Source organism: Corvus cornix, chromosome 2 (assembly GCF_000738735.6).
Source record: "Corvus cornix cornix isolate S_Up_H32 chromosome 2, ASM73873v5, whole genome shotgun sequence".
Taxonomy (NCBI): Eukaryota; Metazoa; Chordata; class Aves; order Passeriformes; family Corvidae; genus Corvus; species Corvus cornix.
This window is the reverse complement of record NC_046333.1, coordinates 97,064,725-97,083,306: the sequence shown is the minus strand read 5'-3', so window position 1 is coordinate 97,083,306 and position 18,582 is coordinate 97,064,725. Positions and strand designations below refer to the sequence as shown.

Below are 18,582 nucleotides of genomic sequence, written 5' to 3'. Positions count from 1 at the left end.
TCAATTCATTGTCTGACCACAAGATGGCAGAGAACACATAGACCACAATTATTTCTGTATTTAATAAAAAACTGTCTACAATTCCACATGGTCATATTGCAAACTAAGGACTGGGATTTTTCTTGTTGGTTTGGGTTTTTTCTTTTATTTTTAACTGCAAGTGTACATTCCTTCAACTCAAATTGTGATGTCAAATACAGTAACTTTGTTCCAACTCGTTACATACAGAATGGAAACTTTGTGTTAGGTCACAAGAACATAAAAGACAAAAATTATAAAAAGTCATTAGATTAGTATGTCTACACTTATTTTCAGGTACAAGACTTAATATTTGTGACAAAAACCCTGTAACTGAAAATGGATCTTCTACTCTGATTTAATAATGTCTAAGAAAAGCTACATTCCACTAAAAAGAGGTCCAAAAAATTTAAACCCATTCAGGTTTAAACATCTAACACTTTCCACCACATAAAAACTTGATCAGACCTTCCCATCTGAAATAAAGAAAAAAACACCTCCACCATAAAAAACAAAAAAACCCAACCCCAAGGGCTACAACAGAATTTCTTCTAAAGAGCACTGGAAGCAAAGACCAATTAAAATCACTCTAATTTATGAAATATAATTGCTTACTATATTCCATCAGATTAAGAGTGATGATTGTAAAATGCTGTGTAGTTCTACTCTTACTTGCATGCATACTATAAACTAGCAGGGGGCAGCAGAGCTTTGCAAACCATACATCATACCAGAAAAAAACATTACTGGAGGAAAAAGAACACTGAATTTCAAAAACTCATTCAAAAACTGGTCAAAAAATGTTTTTTTTAAGATTTGTTATCTGCAGAATACACTGGCAACTGAAGAATGGACGAAGTTGCTATCTGTGATCATACACCAGCTAATGCAAATCAGATTAATTTCTCTGTCCATGGGGCTATTTTCTCAGTATGAATCCCTGAGGAAGGTATCTCTTTCTGCCATCTTTAAATGCAAAACCAAGAGACAATCACTTATAATTAGTGATGACATACCTTTTCTACAGGGAGAAGTATTTGGAGCAATCTAACAGTGAAGAGTGAAACACTAATAAATGCCATTCTGTGATGCACCAGCATCACCTTGGGCTGTTCTGCACTCATATTGCTTTTGTGATATAATATAGTCTCTCCAAGCAAACCCAGGACCAGAAGCAATTTGTCTTTCTGAAAAAAAAATCAGAAATACAATAATTAGAAAAAAATGAAACATCACTATGTATTTAGTGTTTACACAGCACCTGCAGTATCATTAACACAATTATGCCACATAAGCTAAAATTGCATAAATGGTACAAAATACACAGCATTGTGTTTGCCATCTATGCGTTAGTCCTAGATATCAGTCTACCTTCACTCTTAGTTCAGAATACTTTGCTCAGTAACTACCCATTCCTGGCTGCTCCCTCCCCTTTTTTTTCTCTCCCCCCACGCTCTTAATTTCTGCTCACTACACTTTTGAACTTCTGAAATTTTACCTATTTTGAAGTTCAGTCTTAATAAGGAAATATTAAGTCCTGGTTTGAACCTGCTAATAAAGCTTTACCTTAAAATTGAAAAATAATAAAAAAAAAACCCTTTCCAAACCAATTCACAATAACTTTGAAAACATCAAAGAGTTTTTCATCCCTGTTGATTCTCGGAGGAAGCAGCAAAGTTTTTTTCTTCCTCTCTCCTATTTAAAAAAAAAAAATCAATAACTGTATACCATTACCCACTTTATTTGCAGAGGTTTGTTTGTTAGTAACCTGGAAACAAACATTATCCTACTAATAAAAATCAGTATGGTATACATATAATATATTCTACTGTAGTTTGATAGATTTATAGGCAATGAAATACACTGATTCAGGTCATAAAACAAGTAAACAAAGAGATATTAAGCTTCTGAGATTAAATGTTCTGCAAGAAATCTTCAGCACTGATATGATGTTGATCAATTATAATAGATTTTCACAGATCAGTATATTAAACGCAAAGAAAAAATTCGCATTTGCTAATAGGTCCTATAAATAATATAAATATTAACATTTATAAAATAGAGAATAGGGAAGCATACAGCAGTATTTTAATTAATTTATAATGCAGCTGTTATTGTTTCATATTCAGTGATATTTTCATGAATTCTAACTCAAGTCAGGTGCATTTAAGACTACATTTAATTCAAGTCTTTAGACAAGTTTCAGTCTGCAGCTCTGGTACATTTGTTACATGCCTGAGCCATGCCAGCTTATGCTTCAGCTTTCACTTGTCCGCAAAACAGCAAGTCAGCCATAATTATTTTATCTGCTATTCACTAATTTTATAATTCCTGTATATAACAACTCTCAACTGTGCTCAGCAATTTAAATTGTTTCATCAACAGCACTTTGATGCTTTGAACCTCTGCTGGGCCAAAAAGGCCTCTCCTTTCTTTCCCAGCTAAGCAACATTGTTAAGAATATCAGAAATTTGTGCAAGGATCTATAGTTCCTGGGTAGGAAATGGATAGCATGTATCTTAGAATTCCAGATTTGGATCTGAACAGTTATCTCCCTAATTTTAAACAGATAGTTTATAAGGAGTAAAGAAAGGGAAAGTTGTTTTTTACATCAAATTGGTCCCCAACATTTGTAGTCAGTGCTTTTCCCTCAGATTCCCTTCCCTACATGTGTTTCTCTCAATGGCTGCTTATCTTCTTGAGGTGAAACTCCAAGTATTGTCTGGTAAAAAAACTGACTTTTAAAAAAATTGTGTCATCAATAGAACTAGCAATAAACTACTTAAAATTTTCAAAAGCACAGCTCAGCAGAAGCTTAGATATATGAATCACCACAGAAAATGTCAGAAGCTTATAAAAGGAGACAAATATGGCTGATCAAAGTCTGAAGAACCTTACCAATTCCAATGCAAAAAGGCTGTCATCTTCCCAAACATTTTCAGAAATAGCATCACCAATAAGGAACATGTCTTCAACAAGCAATTCAAGAACCTCCATCGTCACTCTCCTACTGCCTACAAACACAAATGAGAGGATAAATTCAAGTACAGACAAAATATTTTAGTATCATATTCAGAAGACACAAGAGATTATTCCAAATATGAAATTCTGGTATTTTAATTTTCCTATATGCTTCTACAAAACTAATGCTAACTGTCTTAAACCACTAATAGCTCTGAATCACAGAAGACAACAACCAGACAAAATCACGACAGATTAAAGCAATTAGATACTTGGAAAAAAATCTGCATTTCCTTAAAACCTATCGTGAAATTACTTAAGAAAATAATCATGAACTTTACTACAGCTGTAAATATGATTACTGAACTTTTTAAAAGTTCATAATAAAGTCACTAATTTTCCCCATCCAGATAGCTGTGTTAAAAATCTTTTGTATATATTATCTATTCCCATTAATCTGCATTTTTGGTAGAGGAGTGCCTTTCTTCACAGAATATTTCGCTTGAGATCTTTTAGAAGACAAGAAGATGAATACCCACTTTATCTACTTGCACAGTTCTCCGTAACAGTTTCCCCTTTGCTTTTAGGCTGGTATGTATTCATTTTCATTTCTTCTTCTGAGTGTCTCTTAATAACAAGGCTGATCTTGTCTATTAGTGACTTTTATCCTTGGTAAAATGTTGAGCTTGAATATGTGCCCACAAGAAAAGCTGGCCCAAGCTTAGACATGTACAGCCTACATTTACTACAAATATAAGCCTCCACCTAATGTCCCGAGATAATGAGAAAACAGAGGAGTTAAATGGTTTCATGAAGAACAAGGCAGAATATCTGGAGCCAAACCAAATATTTTCAACCTCACACAAGAGAGGATGCCAAAACTGTCTGACATCCTAAGGAACCATACGGTGACAGTTTCCCTTAAATATTCAGTGTAGTGCAACTGTTGGCTTATTTTCTTGTTGATGGTAAGTTTCTATTTAAAATCATAGATGGATTTCACACAACACCATTGAATTTTCAATGTATTTTTAAACTAAGATAAAAATTCTGCATCCTTCAAAATCCTCAAAACAAAGCCTGTTTAAAAAACATAAAGCTCTACTTGTTCATTATAATTAAACATTAATTTATTTGTTCCTTTTTCTACCTCTTGTAAATTTTACACACTGAAGAAGTTTTGTTGATATACTTGAGGAAAAAATTTCTATCTCTGTATGTGACTAGATATGGAGTGATAATGTGCGGCTTGAGTGATCTGCTTTGGGTGAGCATATGACAGAAAATGGCACAAGGCCTTTTTGAAAGCTTGCTTTTACCTATCTCACAGAAGTGCTGTTTTCCATTGATTTTAGTCAAAACGTTGCCAATTTAACTTAATAAATTTTTCCATTTTAACAAAACAAACAAACAAACAAAATCCCCCCACCATACCAAACCCAAAAGAACCCCACACCACTATTGACTTCTGCAATGACTTCACTCACAAGGCAAGTCAGCACAAAGGAAGAAAAATTCCAGTGAACATCTCCACAAGGAATAGAATTTAAGCTTAACTAAAATACACATTATATTGCAAAATAAAAGGCAGCAAATTTTACAACAAGCTTACTGTTTTTCCTTTACCCAGTAGTTAAAACGTCTAGAATAAAATCTACACTATACCATATAAATTGATAATAACATTCATAAAAATGCCTGTTGATTTTACTAAAGATAACAACCCAAAATATAACCACATGAGAAACTGTGCTACTGTCTCACAATATCACACTGTCTCACAGTGTGCCTTCAGATCAACAGGAACAGGATAAAAATATTAGTTTCCCCACAATCTGTGTCTCATTACAGCACAGTGGAAGAATGAAAAAATATCACCAAGTAGAGTTTAAAAAGTGCAAAGAACCTCAGGGGAAGATAAACAAAGACAGATCAACTTTACCCGAAAGTGAAACTATTTTAGGTCTATAAGATTGAAAGAAAGAATCATGAAAGGTAGAAAAACTGTCTTTAAACTCTGCAGATTTGAAGTGACAGGTGCCAGAAATGGAAAAGACAGAAAATACATTTTCTGCAGTTTTACATTATAAATAAAAGATGCTAGAAGTCATGAATGTGCTTGTGACTAATTAATATTTAAATATCACTATTCTGAAAGGGAAAAACAGAACTTTAATTCATTTTAGTTGGTTTATAGCAAAAAAAAAAAAGAACTGAATAATTTTCATACATATTTCATAGAATTTTTATAAGTTGAAGCCTCTAACTTTTAGTATCTTAGTCATAGATAGTTGCACATTTCCAGCTCCTATATTTGAAAACCTTACCACATTTACCAATACCTGTTTTGAATTACATTACATTTTACAGCTAAATACCATTTTAGACAATCTAGGAGCAAAAAGACTGTCCTCCAAAAGGACTTAGCAATTTAGAACCTCTATAAACTAAAATAAAGATCATAATTGCAATTAGACTATCATTACTTACATTTCTTAAATAATTTGTTACTGCATTTTTAAGAATAAAAACAAGCCTTTCACCAGAATTTTGGTTTATTATTTCTTGAACCGGAGGAACAAACTATGCTCAAAGAGATCAGAACACCTTTGCTTAAGAGTGATTATTTTTTCATCTTCCTGAATGACATTTTATCCTGCTACACTATTTTTCCACCACACATTCAGTTCTTGCCACTATCAGTAAAAAGTACCTAAAACTTCTGAAGCAATTCTGAAACACAATCAGAAGACTCAAGCTTTGTGACCTGAACAAAGTCCCTAGAAAAGACCTGTTGCAACTAGCCACAGTACATCAGTTATCAGCTGTGCCTTACGTGTTTGAGGCACTCACCTCACAACACCAACTCCTTAAGAGGTTTGTATTAAGGAAGTGAAAGATATGTACGTTAAATACTTAACTCAAAACCTTCTCACCTGTTCTTAGAAGAGGTATTGCATTTTCCAAGATGGAAACACAGAACTGAGGGAGGCTAAGCTGCTTCATCTGTAATTCCAAAACGTCCTCATTATCAATATCTGGTAGGTCAATATGTCCTACATCAAACGGGGAATGCAGAGAGATTCTGGAGTTTGCATTTGCTTGAGTACTGTTTCCACTTAAAACAAGCAAACAAAAGTTAAAAAAAAAAAAAAAAGAAACACAGTTAACTCTTGCAAAGAGAAAACACATATGTACAGATGTTAAAAATAGCATCAAGTAGTTTCATTACTCCTGCCTTAAGCATATCTTTCCTTCCATCCCAATCTTTCTCTGCTATCCACCAGTGTTGCAGGAAGAGGGGGATTTTGTTTGGTTGTTTTTTTAAATGTCAGAACTGGTAGCATCACAGGTGAATGCCTAATGTTTTGGCAGTCATCTTCAAATTCCCTTAGCACTGTGTACTGGAAGAAATACACGTGCAATGAATACAATATTGCATGAGAAATATTGGTTGATTTAAAACTTTTTTTTGATTAACAAAATCTATCAGTTGCTTGAAGCAAGACCGCTTACTAAATCAAATTTCACCCTGAATTATACTTATGATATTAAAACCATTCTATATAGCTAGCCACAAGAATCCTTAGAAGAAAAATTAAGAAGCATGAGCTATGTTTAATCGTTAGGACTACCTTGTCCATTGTAAAACAGAAAATATTCCCTCGTCCAAGAAAGTCTTAAGTGCAATCAAGTATATATTACAAAGTACACAGAGTGCTATTAAAGTCTAGACATTTTAAAATTTTATTAAATTTATTATTAATATTTATATGTGATTATTAAATATTTTATATGTGATATGTGAATCTATTATTAAATATATATGGTTCGTATATTATGAACAATACATAGTTCGTAACTGTACTAGTTTTCAATTGTTTTCAATAATAATCTAATTCCACTGTCAGCATTATAACTAATAAAACTCAGGACATATTTTGAAGTTTTCTTATCCCAAACAGCATTTAGCAATCTTGATTTGCTTCAAAAACCTGTATGACTTATAACTGGGTTTTGTTTGGTTCCTTTTTTTATTATTAAACAAGCTGAAGAAACTGAATTGTGGCATGACTGTGTTACATTCTATTGTCTAATTAATGTAAAAGATGTCTATAAGAAGTTAAATGCTAACTGATTAAGAGGTCAATAGAAAACTACAAGCAAAATAGAAGCAATATGTACTGGGGTTTGGCTGCACTTACCAGAGGGAAAGAAGCAGAGGTATCAATCATAAAAACAATTCAGAAGAGGAAAGGTTAAGTTTCCAGGCAGAATTTGAAACAGACAAACAGATAGATTGAAGAGTCTCAAGATTAAAGAACAAGGAAAAAGAAGAGTTACATATAGAATAGCAATAAACAAACTGACATTACAATTATGTAGAAAAAGACAAGGTTCACTAAACGCAAAATCCCCTCTTCCTTATCAAAATCAGCAACGTCAGAGCAGAGCAACACTACTGTTGTTTCCCTCCATCATATCTTCTATTCAACATCATGTTGTTCTTTATGCTACCTCAGGGCTAAATTATAATTTTGTTAGAAATGAGATTCATGGGCAGTGAGCAGGTCTGCTGCAGCACACAGAGTGCAGGAAGATAAAAGTGCGCAGTCATGAACAGCTCATAATATGGCCCTATCAGTACTCCCACCTGGTTTCTAGAAGTCTCATCACTGCCCAAACTGGTACTTATTCTTATGCAGCTTTCATTTCTAGACTAACAGCCAAGCCATTGCTCTTGCACAATATACACCAGCTGCTATTAAACTGTTAACTGTTCAACTTGGGAAAATGACTGGGTCCTAGAAGGCAAAAAGCCTGGAATTCATTGCCAGTGCCATATTAGTTATATGATAAAAAATTAATACATTAGACTTAAATAAAAACAACTTTTTAATATAATGACTGTCAAGATGTATTTACAATTGAACTATTCTCATCACAGTCTATTTGGATACCTAGGAGTTACTCAACCACAATGACCATACATCACAGAGACTCAAAAGAACTGCCAAAAACCACACAGTAAAGATTTACAAGGACTTTTAAAATCCCACATACTAGAAGACATTGGTACTTGAACAGCAGCTTTAAGTCTGTTGTGTCAAGATGAGCAACAAAACCACAAACAAATACTTCTACATTGTGAGGGTGTACAGACAATTTATAATTTCACATAAGAGTCAAATTTTTAGATGTTATAGAGCTGAAATTTGTTGCCACATTTAACAACAAATTTTAAAGACTTCAGTAGAAATCTTTATGCAGCAAAGTATGTTTGACAATACTATATACTGTTACCTACAGGATGGCCATTCCACTTAAAAGAACTTACGAGGTCATCTGCTGAAAAAAAGAAATATCCCTGACTTTCCAGCAATAGACTGAATAAACACTTTTCTGTGTCTTACGAATACATGCACAAGCAATAACAATTGATAGGAAGAGATTTTGTTTTAAATGGCGGTTGGGTACAATGTGGCAATGATTTTATGTATTCTGAACCCTTTAAGAATGGTTTAATTCATTAACATAGTTCGAATCTTCACAAATTACCAAAAGAGTTGCATCATTCCACACACTGACATGGAGCTGATAATATAATCCTACATCAAAATGTTTTTAACTGAAGTGTAAGTTATTTCCTATTTCATTCACCTAGAAGATACTGCATCCCAATCTTGACCATCTCCTCTAGGACGCTGAACTGTCCGTCCAATTACAAAGGGCCGAGGGCTACTACTTCCAGGTGATGGATTCTGAGAACGAGGAGCACCTCTTGCTTCTTGACAGTAAGATATAGATGAATTCTGGGAAGCTGTACCTTTATGTAACACAAAGAATGTATTTTCCCTTAGTGGAATCCATTTTTCTGAAAGATACTACATAGTGAACGGTACAAGTAACTAAGGTAGGATATGGGAAACACCATGTAAATACTGATGCCCTAGAACAACTTATCACTGGCAAGTAGCAGAGTTTGGAAACCCAATTCCAAGGCAAAAACCATTGAAGATTCCAGCTGACTCACAAATCTTGAGTTTTAAAAATAGAAACATAGTGTCTGGGTAAGGCTATTGGACTTGTTGATGTTATAATTGAATTAGCAGACAATATCATTTATTAAGACACCAAATACAGTGGCAATCTTATGCAGAGAATCAGACTACCAATGCACAGAAACAAAGTTGATTCAATTCAGATAGCAAAATGGAAACAAGAAGACCATTATAACTAATCTACACCACTAAAGCTACAACATTTAAGCATTAAGATCATTGTGAAGCAGCCCTCATGACTGCAAAATTCAAAACAATGATTAAACTATTTTTAGCCATCAGCATTAAAAAAAAAGAGTTCACATAGCTCATTAAATTAGTAACTACATTGTTAAGTACTAATAGCTTGAAAACTTTTCTGAAGCTTTGCCCACTTTTATTTTACAGACTTAATTTAGCTCTAGCTAAAAATCCCTCCCCTGCTGACATACGAACAATTGGATACTGGGAGAAGTTGATGAATGGGAAATCACAGGAAACTAAAACTGAATAAGTACTTTAAAACAATGCAAGTACTTGACATTTTTTAATTAACATTAATACTACTGAACACCATAGCAAAACAATTTCACAGGATTACATTTGCTGTAAGGTTCTGGTTTTTTTCTGCCATCATTTTAGACAATCTTATCTGTAGTAAAAACAACAGTATCTCAAATACATAAAAAGACCTACCTTGCTCTGAGGAAGAAAAACTTGGATCTCTATGGAAGTTAAGCCTCCTTCTCAAGAAGATGCAGAGCTGTTGCAAGCATGACACAGACTGCAAAGCCAACTGGTGTCTTCCATCTCCTCCAAAAGCCAGGTTTAGCAGAGATAAAAGGCTCTGCAAAGACAAAACCACCACCACGAAGACCCAAACAATAATCACCTTCATGAACAACCATGCCAGCAAGTCTTACACTAAATATGGTTCAAAAACATTTCCAAGTGTTTTTCAGAATCACAGCAAAGAATAAATAGGCTCAACTACTGTTTTCTTACTGAATGCAAGATTATTAGGCCTTGCAGGAAGAAGCCAAGTTTCTCAGTAAACTTCTAAAGAAGTCACTACTTTCATTATGGGAGCCCATTAGTAGGTGTGTCTAAAACAAGGACACAAATTCTATCTTATCCAGCAGAAACAAAGTATTACTTCAGAAAACACTTCATTACTTTTTAGCAATATACATTATTACAAGCAAAAAACTTTAAAACCACAATATATAGCCAATGTCCCCTTTCCTATGCACCTAGAGTTAGCATAAAGGTACTTCTGTTTAACTGTTTTGTTTAGAAACAAATTGAATTATTTGCATCAATTCATCCTTGGCATAACTTATAACAATAAAAACTTTAAACTTTATGTGAATTCTTGCCTGTACAATCTTTGGCCTTTGAAGGAAGATCTCTGCAGGAAAATCTTGTATAATCACATCCTGAAGAAGCTCACACGTACTCCAAATTAAACTTTGGTTGTTACTTCTCAAAGAGCTACAAGTTCATATTTAAATATGTATTAAAATGAAAAGAAAACCAACCAGTAATTATTAGCCTGAACAAGTCTTTACAAGAAAGTTATAACCACAACACTGAAGAATCTAAAGGAAAAAACCTCTGTAATTCTATTGTCATATCATGTTTTAAGTTGAATTATTCCTTAGCTATGTGAATCCTATATACAGTAAAGAACCAACTCAGTTCCCACATGTAAAATTAGGTTCCAAAAAGAGAAATAACTTTATTGATTCTGAATTTGAAATTAAAATAAGAACTACTGGAAATTCCCTGTGAAGCTAGTGATTATCTCAGTGGTATATTGCAAGTAATATAACTCATACTAGTAAGAAAGTTTCTTTCATTACTAAGGTTCATGTATAACTTAAAAGCACTTGCATGACATATGTGGGAAATTCCATAAAGGGAGAAATTTATTAGCTATTCTCTAAGATTAATGTTAGTAAATAATAAGAATCTTTAGGATAGTCTGCTTCAATTTTTAAAATTGTTTTAGAAACCACTGTTTCTGAAACCACTGTAAAATATCAAATACGTCCAGTGTTACAAGTCTGTGTTCTCTTTCTATTCTCAAGCATAAAGGAAATTAAATACTAAACAGGTTCTCCAGCTTCAGAGATCTTTCAAAAGGAAAAAACAAACACACAAAAAAACCCTATGCTAGAAATCTATCACAGCTCTGTGACAACTCATAAGGAATCCCAACTACAGAACTTTTCCTTGGGGCACTTCAAAAACTTTTTCTACATTAAAGGAAAAAAAAAAGTCACTGCAGAAAGACAGTTGGAGTGACTCAATGCCTGGATAAGGCCCTGTACCTAAACTTACTGGCCTAAACTTAGTTAAGCTACGGTAGGGATTTTCCTGCCAACTGCTCATGGGGTAAAGTAAATAATGATTTTATTCCAGCTTGTTCTATTATTAGCTGAATGAAATCTTTGATCCACTTAAGAAATTTAAAACACAGACTGAAGTGTCATGAACAAAAGACCCAAACATACTCCAATTTAAATACAAGAAATGGAGAGTGACATTGCCCAACTTCAGCCCAGTTTTTACAACCATTTATCAAAAATTAGCTCGTTGGGTTATTCACAGGAACAGCCTCATGATGCGGAAGGACAGAAATTTCCAACCACTATTCCCGAGAAATAAAAACTACAAGGAAATTGCAATGTTCGTATTACTGCACCTTTCATTTGATGAAAGAACATGTCTATCTGTTGAAGTCAGAGTTAGCCAAGGAAATGTGGAAAATTTCAAGCATTTCACTGCAAAAAACAGAGCGGAAGTTTTCAAATATATTTTATAGAAATGTTATATCATACACATCCAAGGCAAAGTAAAAAACTTATAAACAATATACTATCTTACACAGAAATATCTTTTAGTAAATACAGACTTGCACAAACTCAAATGCTTTTAATGAGAGTTTTCAGCAATACCAAAACCTCACTAAGGTCATGCCAAATCCAAATGAAATATGTTTATTGAAGGAAGCTTAAGCAAACAAACACAGCATCAGTGGACAAATACTCAATTCACCACATCATGCTTTCAGTCAAATTATAATTTTGATCTGCTACTAAAGAATATTTCATCCACTAGCATGATTTTTAAAAATGGAAAACTGGCCTCACGGTTTTACTGTTACAGCGGTAGAAATTCTTGTTCTTACAAAATTATGGCACATAGTAACTATGTAATGAAAATAACTTTAAAGCTATTTTTAACTTAAAAGTTTGTAATAATTATTGTGCAATTCCTAAGATAGCTGATATGCTACTAAAAAACTCAATTGGTGATTTACCTACAGCGACAGCAAAGTCATATTTTAAAATCTAGAACGCAGCATGTATTTTAAATACGACGCTCTCCTGTAAACTGCTACTAGTATACTGGTACAGGCAAAGACTTGCCAAAATACTACTGATTTGTGCTTCTCAGTGAAACACTTCATATCATTCAACAAAAAAAATCAAAGCATAATACTGGTTTTCATTTAAATAGAAAGCAAAGATTCCTCGAGCATCTAAACCAGTTTTCTAAAAAGTAGAAAGGTACTCCAGAGTAAGTTTTGTTGAAATAAAAGGTACTTAAACCTTTTAGCCACTTCTGATTATGAAGCATGGATCATCCAGAGAACACCAGCAATTTAAATAATTTTTTAAATTGCAGCACTTTCTAATGTACTTTAGATATTCCAAAGAGCTACACTATTTACTAGAAAAGGGAAATATCTATTAAGATAAATGCCATTTTTATAAACAATTTTATTGTAGCTTCTGTGATGGTAGATTTCACAGAATAACAATAGGAAAAAGAAGAGCCAATTTTGCTATCCACATTTGTAATGGAATTCCATCTAAATTACAACTCTAAGCTCTTTCTGTAATTAACATATTATTTTACAGCTACACATACCAACTGTTCTTTTGGGAGGTATTTGTAACTGCGGCAGATGACTTCTACTTTGACAAAAATATCCAGTGAATAAATCCTCTTGAGGCAGAACTAAAATAAAAAAAAAGGGGGTAAGTTTAAAAAATGCACACACACACAAAAGAAAAACTCGATTTATCGTCATGCTTTTCATTAACTACCTCCCTTTTGCCCTTGAGTTTTAAATCAGTTTCCTTAATAGATTAAAATAGTCTCAGATGATCAGAAAAATGGAGTAAAGAGACTGTGTCTATGTTTATTTTTTTATAATCATATTCTGCAACCGTAAAGGGCACTTTTTTCTCCATTTTCCTACACTAGTTTGCATACTATATAAATAATAGCAAAAACAATTACACAAAATATATTGCCTGATGGAGAACTGGCAGCCAAATAAAAGAATAAAAGGTTTTCCTTTAATCTACCTGTGTAGTAATAAAATTAACTTTTTAAATTAATTACTTAAAATCTCTTTCTACCAAAACTGCTGTCTTCTTAGGTCACCTGAAAAGTTGCCCTTTGTATATAATACGTATGTTGCTACATGTCATTCATATGCAAACTGTATAAAAATATACACAAGAAATGTTAACACTAAAAGCAATCTCTCCAGACCATAATATTTGGTTCAAAGGATCAAACTAGATAATGCCAGGTTATCAGTTTACAATTTTTCCCAGTAACTGAAGTTGAAACAGAAAGAAAAATACAACACTCCTGTTAGGAAGCATTAAGATTATTCCATCCACACATGCATACAATTTACAGTATAAATAACTTCAGTAGTTACAATAACTTCTGAGTAGTTTCAGAAAGATATAATTTAAGAATGCACATGTAAAAGATTATTCTTCCCCATACAGTAGAAACGTTAAGTAAAAATCTGCCCCTATGCGGGCATAGGAAGGAAAAAAAAGTAAAAAATCAATCACCAGGCACATAGTTCTAGTGAACTAAAACTCCAAGCATTAGAGAGGTGTCAGAAACCACCAAAATATTACTTTTATCTCTGTGACTGCACAGTATGAGTGACAGCAGTGTGGTCATTACTACTACATGCACTGTGTAACAGCAGTGTCTTTCCCACAATAAGCAGGAGGATGAAGTAAAGACCTCTATGATAGGTAATTTTCTCCTTCCAACTCTGTTCTAAAATTTTTGAGGAAGAGGAGAACCACATGGGTTAGACTACGTCTAGGAGGAAATGTAAATCATTGTAACAGACAGACAATGAGCTAGGTAACAGACACAAGCAATAGCCCTTCACACACAATGTGACACTTTAAAGATAAAGTTTATGTGTTTTTCTATGACAAGTGTTTATCCAATACTAAGTAGATAGTGCCTACAACTACTGTAGTTTTAAAAATCATTCTACCAGGATCGACTACTGGTTTTTTTTTTTTTTTCTTTTAAGATTTGAATTGCTTTCCAAGCTAAAGCCTACTATACAAAGAATAGCTGCAAAGCATACTGGCTAAATTACAGATTGATTCTAAGTTGCTACACTTGGTGCCATAAAGCTGTCCTTGGAAGTTGTGTCATACTCTTTGTACATTACAGAAAACAGATATTATACATCAAGGAAATGGATAGGGAATTCCATTACAGGAATGCTACCAGGTGATTTAGCTAAGGTCACACTGTCTCTGGCAGAATCTGATTACTACACACTTCACTGATCTCTCAGGAATAACTCACCTACCATGCCTGAAAACATCAGCTTCTCACAGCCTTTTCATTTACTTTATTTTAATTTAAAATAAATTACAGTTCAAAATATGTAATTTACCTGGTTGATCTGCTGAAGGCTGAGCCTGAGCTTGATAACATACTGATAAAGAACTAGAAGGGAGTTCAGAAGGAAGAAAAAACAGTCCATCCACAATCCCATCAATTATGGCCTGCAAGTTTGGATCCACATCAGAGCGAAGCTGAGAGAAGAATTCCACTGCACCAATTCCAATCATTTTCTGGGCAGCAGGTGGATGCTACATTAAGACAAATAACTGACAAAGTTAGTTTGAAGAGTCTTAAGGTCTCTGGATGGAGGCAGAAGATACAGAGCAGCAGGGGGAATAAGGAAAATAATTGTAATTCTTAGGTTAGATTTTGCCTTTATCATTTAGACCATTGTGCTGAGGTAGAGTTAATTTTCTTCCCAGTGGCTGGCATGGGGCTGTGTTTTGGATTTGTGCTGAACACATGGTTGATAATTTAGAGATGTTTTTGTTACTGCTAAGCAGGGCTCAAACAGAACTAAAGGCTTTTCCACTTTCCTGGCAAGAGATCTGGGAGTCCATGGGAGGCTGGGACGAGACACAGCCAGGACAGGTGACCCCAGCTGCCCAGAGGGATATTCCATATCATAGAATCACAAAAAGGCCTGGGTTGGAAGGGACCTTAAAGATCATCTAGTTCCAATGGCATGCTCAGTCTATAAAGAAGGTGAAATGAGGAGGAAGGGGAGACATTTGGAGTGATAGCATTTTTTTTCTCAAGTCACCATGGGTGACTGAACACCTGCCTGTCCGTGGAAAGTGGTGAATTAATCCCTTGTTTTGCTTTGCTTGTGCACACAGCTCTTGCTTTTCCTACGAAACTGCCTTTGCCTCAAACCATGAGTCTTCTCCCTTTTACCACTCCGATTCTCTCCCCAGTCCCACTGGTGGGGGAGTGAGCAAGTGGCTGTTGTGGGGCTTGGCTGCTGACTGAGGTTAAACCATGACACCCATCCATCAGTATCAAGGATGGGTTGTTTTTTAACTCTGCATAGTTGCAGTTTAGTGATTAAAACATGATAATGTAAAAATCTGAGATATCAGAAGGTTCTGTAACATTTTCTCAAATTAGTTATACCAGTGTTCAAATCTTTACTTTCCAGGAACAGTGCAAATGCTTAGCTGCAAATCATGTTCCGAGTTAAAAATGAAGCACTAAACAAGAAACTGAAGGAGCAGAGAAACTAAAGCAGAAACTCAGGAAAAAAAAAAATTCTCAGTTATCTCTCTGACCCATTTGAAGTTGCTGAAATTGTTTTAATTTCGGTCTACACGCAGTGGCTTTATTTGTAAAATAAAGTGGCTGTCTTTGTAAAACACTCTAAAAATCTCGTTACATGGAGCTAAAAAATCAAGTAATAAATATCCAGCTTTATTTAGCTTTGGCATTATAAAGACAGATAGTTTAAAAAAAAAAAGAATGTTAGTATGTCATACCTTGATCAAACTGTTCACAAAATTTAATACTTCCTCTTTTACTGGTACGACAGGGAAATTGAACCACTCCAAAAGGTTACGAAAAAGCGCTTTTTCGTGGACCAGATCAGCATAGGAAATCAAGTTGTGGTCTAATTTAAACAGAATAGTCTTCAGAGATCGCTCTCTTATCTCTGTCAGTTCATGACCTGCCCCAAAAAAAAGAGATTAAGACACCCATAAAGTTACTTGACATAACTTTTTTTCCTTATTTGTTGTAACAGAATACTGCCAGAGATCTGTGAAAAAAAGCTGGCTTCTGTGCTGCCAGTGTTATGCCTACCGGGAAGACAAATATCATTACACTCACCAGCAACAACCTAATCAAATGTGTTTGCATGACTGTAAAGCGGTGAGACATTATAAGATATACTGATATAATCCGGTGCCAAATGGACCTCTACTGAGATAACCTGGTGCCAGAACCTCTACCAGAGTACGCTGTGGGTACGGAAAGCTGCCTCGGACTCACCAACCGGACAAAAAGCTACACAAGTCCACTGAATCGAAAGGCACCGTGTCTGAAGGGGAAGCTTTTGGCATTTCTCTAGGGAAGCATTTCCCCCTAGGGGAGCGCCGCCGCCCCCTCCACGTCTGCAGCGGGGAGGGGAGTGGAAGAGCAGCAGGCAGAGGAGCGGCGAGGGGCGCAGGCCGGGCAGGGGCGGCCGGGCAGGGGCGGCCGTGCCCCCGCAGAGCCCCGGCGGGCCGCACGCTGCCCCTGCGCGCAGCCCCGCGGGCGGAGGGGCCGGGAGGGAGAGGAGCCATTACCGAGCTTCCTGACGAGCGACGACAGCTCCATCGCGCCGCTCTGCCCGCGCGCATTCAACCGCCGCGCGGACCCGCCGCCCGGCTGGAGGCGGCCGCGAAGCACCTCGGGAAATGTAGTCCGCCCGCTTTCCGCCCCGGGCCCGCCGGCCGGCGCTGCGCGCCGAAGCACGCCGGAAGCTCTTATCGCCCCGCCGCCCGCCGGCGGGATCACAGAGAACTATAGTTCCCATGAGGCCCCGCGCCGGGCGCTCCCCGCCCCGCCGCGGGAGCCGGGCCCGCGGGCCAGGACGGCAGCGGTGAGGCGGCAGCGCCAGCGGAAGCTCCGCGTGTCTACAGCTGCCTGAAGAGAGGGTGTAGCCGGGGGGCCGCCTCTCCTCTCAGGCAACTAACTGGTGACAGGATGAGAAGACATAGCCTTAAGCTACGCCAGGGAATGATTTATTCATTCCAGTATGGAAGGGAGACTACAAGAAAGATAGGGACTTTTCACGAGGGCATGTAGCGACCGGACAAGGGGGAGTGGCTTCAAACTGAAAGATGGTGGGTTTAGATTAAATGCTAGGAAAAGTTGTTTACTGTGAGGGTGGTGAGACACTGGAACAAGTTGCCCAGGTAAACTGTGGATGTCCCATCCCTGGCAGTGTTCAAGGCCAGATTGAGTGGGGCTTTGAGCAACCTGGTCTAGTGGAAAGTGTCCCTGCCCATGGCAGTGGGGTTGGAACTAGATGATATTTAAGGTCCCTTCCAACACAAACCGTTGTAAAATTCTACAATTTACATTTATAGTAATAACGGAGTATTTGCTGATGTCACTTTGATGTGTCTGACAGCCCTCTGGAAATAGCTCTTGCTGACTCGCGTAAAGCAAAGCGATGAGGGGGTGAAGTAGGAGGTGAATCATTAGAGGGTTTGGGTTTTCTTTTATATATAACCTAGACTCTAGGACTACATTGCTTTGTCTATAATGCAAGGCAATTTCACAAAGGAGTTTCTTAAATATGTAGTAAAGATGCATGGTACATTGTTGGTCGTCTGATCAGCGGGCTGATCTTATTTTTGAAAATTTGTGCTTGCCATCATAATTGCAAAAATAAATTGATGATATGTGGACAAATGAGAAGATGGCCTTGTAATACTCGGGGGGGGAGAGGGGGGGAGGCGGCTGTCATACCATGTATTGCATGAGAAATTACATTTTTATCAACACCCAACAAAAATGTAAAGGTGTAGTGCAGCACATGCAAATGCTTTCCAAAGGATGTATGTCACTGCCCTCTCAGTTTATGGCTAATTGTTTCTCCATGTGGTCGCCATCACTCTGCTACTTTTTCACAGTAAACTCACATTAATGTCTTCCATCTGCTCTATCAAGATTGTACTAAATTCTTAATTGCAACTCAAAACCGTCTGTCATTTTGCAGGACAGTATTTGCATATGTAGAACAATATAACAAAGGGACTTCTTAAAGCTAATTATAAATGTACTGTGATTGCTGAAACAAGGGTTTGTTTTGCACAGGAGGCTGAACTCACATGGATCTCTTGGTGCTTTTTCAAGAGTAGTTACAAGAGAAGCA

At 36.2% G+C, this 18,582-nt stretch overlaps 1 protein-coding gene across 2 annotated transcripts in view; it reads right to left on the bottom strand.

The window, feature by feature from the left end:
- The window catches only part of RTTN (rotatin), a 79,558-nt gene extending 62,447 nt beyond the window's left edge, over window positions 1–17,111 (bottom strand). For both annotated transcript variants that reach the window (XM_039549691.1, XM_039549692.1), the window contains exons 1-11: window positions 17,006–17,111; window positions 16,199–16,386; window positions 14,773–14,971; window positions 12,963–13,052; window positions 11,731–11,809; window positions 10,400–10,514; window positions 9,717–9,867; window positions 8,641–8,806; window positions 5,916–6,097; window positions 2,917–3,032; window positions 1,035–1,205 (exon numbers count right to left, since the gene is read on the bottom strand). In XM_039549691.1, the coding sequence (XP_039405625.1) occupies window positions 1,035–1,205; window positions 2,917–3,032; window positions 5,916–6,097; window positions 8,641–8,806; window positions 9,717–9,867; window positions 10,400–10,514; window positions 11,731–11,809; window positions 12,963–13,052; window positions 14,773–14,971; window positions 16,199–16,386; window positions 17,006–17,036 (1,488 nt within the window). In that variant the 5' untranslated portion in view covers window positions 17,037–17,111. The remainder of the gene's footprint in view (window positions 1–1,034; window positions 1,206–2,916; window positions 3,033–5,915; window positions 6,098–8,640; window positions 8,807–9,716; window positions 9,868–10,399; window positions 10,515–11,730; window positions 11,810–12,962; window positions 13,053–14,772; window positions 14,972–16,198; window positions 16,387–17,005) is intronic.
- Between the last annotated feature and the right edge of the window lie 1,471 nt (window positions 17,112–18,582).